At 41.0% G+C, this 7,663-nt stretch overlaps 1 protein-coding gene across 1 annotated transcript; it reads right to left on the reverse strand.

Moving 5' to 3' along the window:
- Window positions 1-377: 377 nt before the first annotated feature.
- LOC149934973 (uncharacterized) lies at window positions 378-3,438 on the reverse strand. Its single transcript, XM_090153052.1, has 4 exons — window positions 2,402-3,438; window positions 1,968-2,339; window positions 1,351-1,905; window positions 378-1,262 (listed from the first exon to the last, which is right to left on the reverse strand). The coding sequence occupies exons 1-4, from the start codon at window positions 3,421-3,423 to the stop codon at window positions 545-547; spliced, it is 2,667 nt and encodes an 888-aa protein (XP_090009178.1). The 5' UTR covers window positions 3,424-3,438; the 3' UTR covers window positions 378-544.
- Window positions 3,439-7,663: the final 4,225 nt, after the last annotated feature.

Here is a 7,663-nt window from a genome sequence, read left to right on the forward strand (position 1 = left end):
CAAATAAGTCAGGATCGGGTAAACCCTTATGAAATATAACGTTATATTTTTTAAGTTTATCGTATCCTGGCTGATCCTCGCCGTAAAACCAGTGGATTTCTTCAATTTGAGGTTCAAACATTTGTTTTAAATGTTTAATCAGTTTTTCTACGAAATATGTCTTACCACTTTGGCTAGGCCCGCAAAGTATGATGTTACAACTGTGATAAAAAGGGTACATTATCACCGCGTAGCTGAAACCAGAATGAAATAAAATGGACATTTTGTTTTATATATAATATTTTTATTTTTGACAATAACAAAAAAGGTTTTCCCGTGACACACCCCCCTGCCACGTGGAAAGCGGCCGGCGCGCTAGAGACACACCCCCCCTCATGACCCCGACGCGCGCGGATAGCGGATCGAGAGAGAGAACGCGCGCGCCTCTCTCTCTCTCTCTCTCTCTCTCTCTCTCTCTCTCTCTCTCTCGAACGCCGAGACGGCGACTCGCGGAGACCGGCGCCTCTCGACCCGCGGCTCGCCCGCATAAGAGCGAAGGTTTTTTTTAAGCGCGTATTTTATATCCGAATGGAACTGTTCGGTAATTCGATAAAACCCGAACTTTATCCATTACGGGTCTATACGCTTTTTCCAAGTCGACGCTAACGAGCGTATGATCCGGAAGTCGACGTATTTGTTTGGGCAGAGGCACGGCAAACGCCGCCGGTATTTCAGTTTCTTCGTCAGTCACTCCTAGCATAGTTTTTAAATTTTCGCCGTTAATGATATGCTGATTACCGACATTAATTCGAAATCCTTTAACTTTCGTAACGTTAAATTTTTCGCCCGTATCCGGATTTTTCACCCAAAACGAGTAATTTTTTGGCCCGCCATACGCGGCTTCGTAAATAAACGAATTTTTTCCATAAACGGATAACTCGCTGACCATATCGCCCAAATAATGGCCCGTAGTTATAAGGGGTTGTTTCGAGACGTACTGGAGGGCGTCAGTGTCCAAATATAACGCGTTCTCTCCGACTATTTCAAGATATTTTAATAAAACTAATCTCGCTTGACAGGTTGTATAAGCGGCAATCACGCAATTTGTATGTTTTAGAGGGATTTCCGCTTCCTTGATGGGGGCTGATTTCACTAGAAGAGTCGTATCGTTGACTGTCAAAACCGATTTTACGTTGATTTCCGGATTTGATAGCAGTTCAAAGAACACTTTGGGTTCGCGAACGATTTCAGTTTTGGTCACAATGGATCGCTGACCGAGTTTTCTGGAAAAAAAAATCTCGTTTTAATATCTATCACGCTACCTAATATGATTTATAACCCCAATGGGGGGGTAATAAAATCCATACAGACCCCCACATGGAATTCAGCATTAATTTCGAGATGGCTCGAAGTCCTTCGTTTTTGGAGACTTTGGTAGGGTCCAATTTGACCCCTTCATGACGTTCGAAAGCCGCAATGTATTCAGCCTGGGCTTCGGGGGTCTGACAATCTGACGGCCAGCCGCTCGCCTCCACCTTGGTTTTTAGGAAACAGTCAACGTAATCTCGAAAAATCCCACCGCTGTCCGTTGCAGGATCGTATTGCGTCACCGTGTATGACCACGCCTCGATTTTGTTTGTAATTTTGTATCCGCGATTTACCGCCCATCTTAATTCGTCGATTACCCAAACGCCTTTAAGCATTCTTTCGTCGTCAGAATGCTCGCAGTCACCCTGGTACCGTAAATCGGCACACGTCCGGCATAGGGTAAACGTTAACTTCTTGTTAGCGGTCCGATACGGAAGAATAGAATGGAATAAATTGGTTGGCGGGAGCACGTTACATAACAATAATCCCTCAAAATCGTCAATGGCTGGAATATCGCTACCGAGCAGAATTGTCGGATGACCAACGGGGACTTTGCCACTATAAAAAGGAAAACACACTTAAATATTTGTTTTCGTTATATATATTTTTCGATATAATACCATTTGTTTATAAAAGGGTACAGGCTGCAAATGTCCACGTAGAATATTATATCGTCGGTCCCTTCAACGTTACAGTACGTTCGTAAGGCTGATACTCTGCCCCCGAAAAAAGCGGCTCGCGGGTCTAAACGTTCCGTTAAAGTTTCCGAAAAATTAGAATTTTTTAAAAATTCATTTATGGCTGGATTTTGTTGTTTTTCCAAAATCCAATCGCACCCCCATTGTTGAATGACGGTATAACCCATTTCTTTAAGTTTATTGGTTGTCCGCATCGTGTTGGAAAATCGTGTATTAAGGGTATCGCTCGCGTTAGCGTATAATGGCTGGTTCCTATTTACAGAGTCCCCGAAGCAAGTCCTACAGCCGTGAAACCTTTAATGAAAAAAAAACCTGTTTATATTTTGTCTCTTCGAACTTTTTAAAATAATACTTACCAACAGCCCTGATATTGTAGAGCGTTTTTCTCACCGATTAGACCATCAGTTTTAATTTTTCCAGCACGCGGTTCTCGCCCATTCAGCGTTGATACGATGGTAACATTCCGGACATGCGCTTCCCAAGCCAGCCATTCTAAAGCCTCGGTGGATTGAGGCTCGGATAACCGATACAAATTAGCCGGTATTATGCCAATCGTTTCTGGCTCCAAAAATTTTTTCCTTAGCACGTAACTACACACTGACGCGATAGTTACGCCCACGCTAAACGGATTAACTTCGCACAAGTCTTGAAATAGTTTCATAAACTTTAAACAACCCTTAGCTAATATGTGGGTATCTCTAGAACAATAGAGTTTTAACGTTTCGAGGTAATTAAATCCCGAACTCTTTTCGGTTTCGAGAGCGTACCATTTGTTAAAACTTTCGCGGTCTTTCGCCGTGAAATATTGGGCCCCGTAAGCTTCCAAGGGGGGCAGCGAGTTCTCCGAGACGTAGTTTGTTTGTTCGGGTTTGTAAATGTCAAAATTATTATCAACGACGTTGAATAGAAAATGGGGGAAAAAATCTTTCGTATATTCGCGACCCAGCTCGAACGTATCCGCGAATTTCGACAGAGGAATGGGTATATAATTATACGAATCCGATAGAGTTAAATTGTGTAGTTTCAGTTGCAAGATGCGAGTTCCATTTATTATCGGATCGGGCTCAAACGAGTCGGCACTCTCCATTATAACTTGTAATAGGAGTTGCGTATCATAATTACTGGCATTATGTCCCAGCGCGGTCACTCTTCTTATCCGAGCCAGTGTTCTTAAATATTCGAAAAAGTTTCGCGCGGAATCTGAACCCAGAAATTGTCTTTGGCGAACGCCGCAAAATTTACAGGCTACGTCGGGGGTATCAACACACGCGACACAATAAGTTTCCGACACGCATAAAATGGGTTGATGAATATAACAGTTTTTCTTATCGGGGTGCCGTTTGGTTTGGATAGTTTCAAAATCGTAAAATATCCACATTTGCGTAGGCTGACCGTTGGAATCGAAACGTGGTGGGGGGTGTCGCGGGTCTTTTATTACTTGGATGTAACATTGATGTCCAGAGGGGAAAACTTACGACAAACGGTACAATACTGTTCGTTACAAGAATGCAGCTGGCCGTCGCGTTTAGTCAAATCGATTAGAATCGAACATTCCGTGCAATGAAATAAATTTTGGCATAATGATAATTTATCGCCTGTTAATTTTATTTTATGATGAGCGTAGCTATCGACACCCGTAAACTTACGTAAACAGTCGGTACATTTTATTATATCTCCGGTACATTTTATGGCCCTGCAACACGCGAAACAATAGTCTGAACACGCGTGGGTGCTATCTCGTCTGTACCCCTCTAGACACTTTGAACAAAACTTTTCTTTCCCGAATAAGGGAGCCAGCTTTTTAACTAGATTGAAATGCGCCCCCTCGTTTAAAAGTACAATACGTTTTTTGTCCATACCTCCCCTTACTCTAGAATCGTACACCAAGGTCGGCCAGCTGTTTTTAATTTGATAGATTAAAATACCGTATTCTTTCAGATACGTTCTAAATTTTCTAATCGATTCGGGCGACGCGCATTCTTTATTCGGTCGGACACCCGATTTGGAGCATAGGAGGAGCGCCTCGGCTCGCTGAGCCACATTGTTTTCTTTGGTATGCGACAAAGTTTCACAGACCGTTTTTAGTCTTTTGTTTTCGGGTTCATTCTGATATTTACACAGCGCCACACCGACGCAAAGAGCTCTAGCGAGGCAGATTGAGTCGCTGTTCGCAATACGGACAATTGATTGTCTATTCCTAGAAAACATGGAAAATGTCTCTAGTCGTTTCCGTTTTGCCCAGCCACCGCCTTGGGGTAACCGGACAATGGAAAAAGTTAAATTAACGGGTGCCAGGAAAAACGCTTCTTCCTCATCTGAATATATAGATTCTGAAATCTCGTCGAGAAGGGCCTCGATATCAATTTGGTCACGTCTCCTAAATGAAATGGTTATATCGGGATGAGCCGCACCCAGCGCCGAACTACGGATTACTAGTTGTACCATGTCAGCGGGGTTTACGTCGCGTAATACCCGTTCAGTGACCCTGGCAAGCCCTTCCCCTATATTACCCGATATTTCAGCTTCCAATTCAATTCCCGTCATATTGAAGTTCGGGAACTGTTTTTCATTCTGACCCAAAATTACGCAATTCGGGTCCTCAAAATCAATATACCCTACAATTGGGAAATCTCCCTCCGCCTCCCCGTAACCGCTTTGGTTAAGTAGTTCGTTGAAATAGTCGTCCACCATTTCAACGGATTCACGGGGTCCAGCATCATCGTCCGTGACAATTTCAGGGGTGTCTATAAAAAATAAATATATATTTTTTAATTTCTTATATATTTTTGATACGCGGTACGAGAGAAAAAAAACTTACTCTTCAGGTAGTCCAACACAGGTTCGTCATATTCGGCACCCAACATAGTATCCCACTCGAGTTCGAGTAATTCTTTTTCCCGCTTATTATATCTAGCTTCAATAATTTCGCCTAACCGAGGCGGTAATGCTTGATTAAATAATCGGAGTTCCGCTACCGTTTGGCACGCTTCTGGAACGTGGGGGATAGATTGAACAGTTTCAAAAATTTCAATAACCGTCAAAATTAATTTAAAACTCAGACGGCTAAAGATTGCGGGTAACTTATTTGGTGCAAACCCCGGCTCTAAATTTAAAAATAAACATATTCCGTAATAAAATTGCAGTAGTTGGGGCACGGACCAGGGTCTATTTACCTCCAAATCGTCTAGAAACCAACATAAGCTTTCGCTATCCATTTTTTCTAGGTGCTAAGAAAACGACTTCCAACTAGAGAATTCCGCTGATTAGTGAAGTTTCTTTGACCGATCGGGCTCTATTTATACGTATCTTTTGAGGCTGTATAAAAATAATATCACGTCGTTAATTCGAAACTCTATTATATAAAACTCGATTGTTTTCTAAAAGATGAGCCCCAATGTTTTTTAAGCCCATAAATTTAAGGATGGATCAAGGGCTACTTTAATGATAGACCCATAAATTTGGTGGCGGTTCATCCTTTTATCGCTGACACATGTTGTTTTTCAAAAGAGCCGCAGAAAACTCTTTTGACTATTTTGACAAAGCTGGGTGAATATACGAAAAAAAACTTTTGACTGTGCCCTTCTTGTTCTCCGAGCGGCCCCCAATTTTTTTACGAGCCGCTATTTTATTAGAGACCAAACCCTTAGGGTGGAATCCTTTGGGGGCCACGCCGCTCGAGTCTTAATTGAACAATGTAGGCCCCTACGGTCTTTTTCTTTGAAGGGAAAATTGTTTAGGGGCTCTTTTTTTGTGTCAACCCTAACCTTTTTTACGATGCAAATTAAGTTTGACCCACGCGCGACTCCTGAATTTAACTTGACGCGTCAAATCGGGTATTGTTAAAGCTTTTTTTTGCGCACCGAAATGTTTATAAAAAGCTATTGTTTTCACAGCTGTTTTTAAGCGTCGAAGGATGGTCATGGTGAAAGAGTTATATGCTCAAAAACTTTTTAAAAAAAGACGTTTCAAACTGTTAGATATTTTTTGGGGACAAACGTTTTGTCGAAAAATGGTTATAAATGAATGTTGTTGCGCGTAGAATTTTATGTAGCCCCATAAACTATGTGGAATAGATCCTCTTAATTATTGTATATATTTTTTTCATTTCTCGTTTGTATTTTTCATTTGTAAATAATTCCTTTCTATATATTAGTTATTTGTCAATATTTCTTTTTGTATATTGTAGTCATTTGTTTATTTTAGTTATTTGTTTATTTTAATACTTTGTATGTCATTTGGTTTTTTATAAAATATATAACGTTTAAATCCCTTTTTTGGTTTATTGATAAATTTAGTTTAACGATAACTTCCGGTATGGAAGGTTCTATCCCCGCCTCTCCCGTTAGTCGGCTTATCGCGAACAATCCTAAAAACGCATTACTAATCGCGTTGATTTTACTTTTAATGGGACTTGTAGAATTTCTATCTCTTTGGTTTACCAATATGGCCGTCGCTATACACATAACACCGCAAAATTTGACTAATCGCGTGAGTCATTGAGTCAACCCATTACATCATCCTGATTACGTCATCAAATTATTATCGCTATATATAAGACATTCACCCCCGTCATCCATCGGCAGTACACTACAAACCGTTTCACGAGCATCATGTCTAAACGAAGCTGTGTAGATAACGTTCCTGGGCCCACTAAAATGTCTAAATTTGATCCGACTCAGCGGAAAGTTAACCCTCGGTATTCACTTTCATCCGAGCTTTTCGTTACTACGGGTTTTACGTCTGAGCTCGATATATCTGTAGCTCTATGCAATAAAATCACACACCAGGCCTTTGAAATGTCTTCGCGCGCCTGGGATGATTTATACGGCCACTGGGAACAAATAAATGATCCACAAAGGCTGCCCTTTCGATCACCGTTCCCGTTATCAGACGCGCTAGTGACCGCCGCCATGTCTGACCAAAAAGAATTAACCTTGCAAAGCACGATATCCGAAGCGTCGGTCGTAATCAAAGCGCCGGAAACTCGAGAATTGGACAGACTCAAATATTTCATTAATTCGCACATTCAACTCCTTAAAGTGAACCAAAAACTCTTTGAATTAATGGGTTACGTTATAACCGATAATTATCGTAAAATTTACGAAATATTGTATAAAGAACCATGTGCACCCAACAATTTATTTCTATCGGATGAACATGAAAGGTATGATACCGTTGTCCGCTATGCGTCCAATTACGTAACAGCATTTAAAATTATTGACGATTTTAAAGAAACAGTGGCCAACCAAAATATGTTTTGTGTATTTAACTTTTACAATTTGTTTACTATGGTATCTACACACCATAAATATATTAAAACTAAATTGTTTTATCTTTAAGCGTTTTCATCCGCTTAATGTACTGTAACTTTGAATATCTAAATAAAACCTTATAATTTGTATACATTCTGCTCTTTTTTTCCAAAACACTTTTACCGATGACCGCCCGCTATTTTACGCTACCCTTAGGGGCCCGAAAGTGTTTGTCGGCGAAAACCAACTCGAATTGTGCCCGACATTAACTATGACGGGTAGGCTGTTTGCATAACATCGTGTCACCGCCATAGGGGCAGATAACCTATTGACCTAAAATGGGTTAACACCTGGGTTTTATGGGTT

This window comes from Leiobunum rupestre, chromosome 7, assembly GCF_980474605.1.
Source record: "Leiobunum rupestre chromosome 7, qqLeiRupe1.1.hap1, whole genome shotgun sequence".
Lineage (NCBI taxonomy): Eukaryota > Metazoa > Arthropoda > Arachnida > Opiliones > Sclerosomatidae > Leiobunum > Leiobunum rupestre.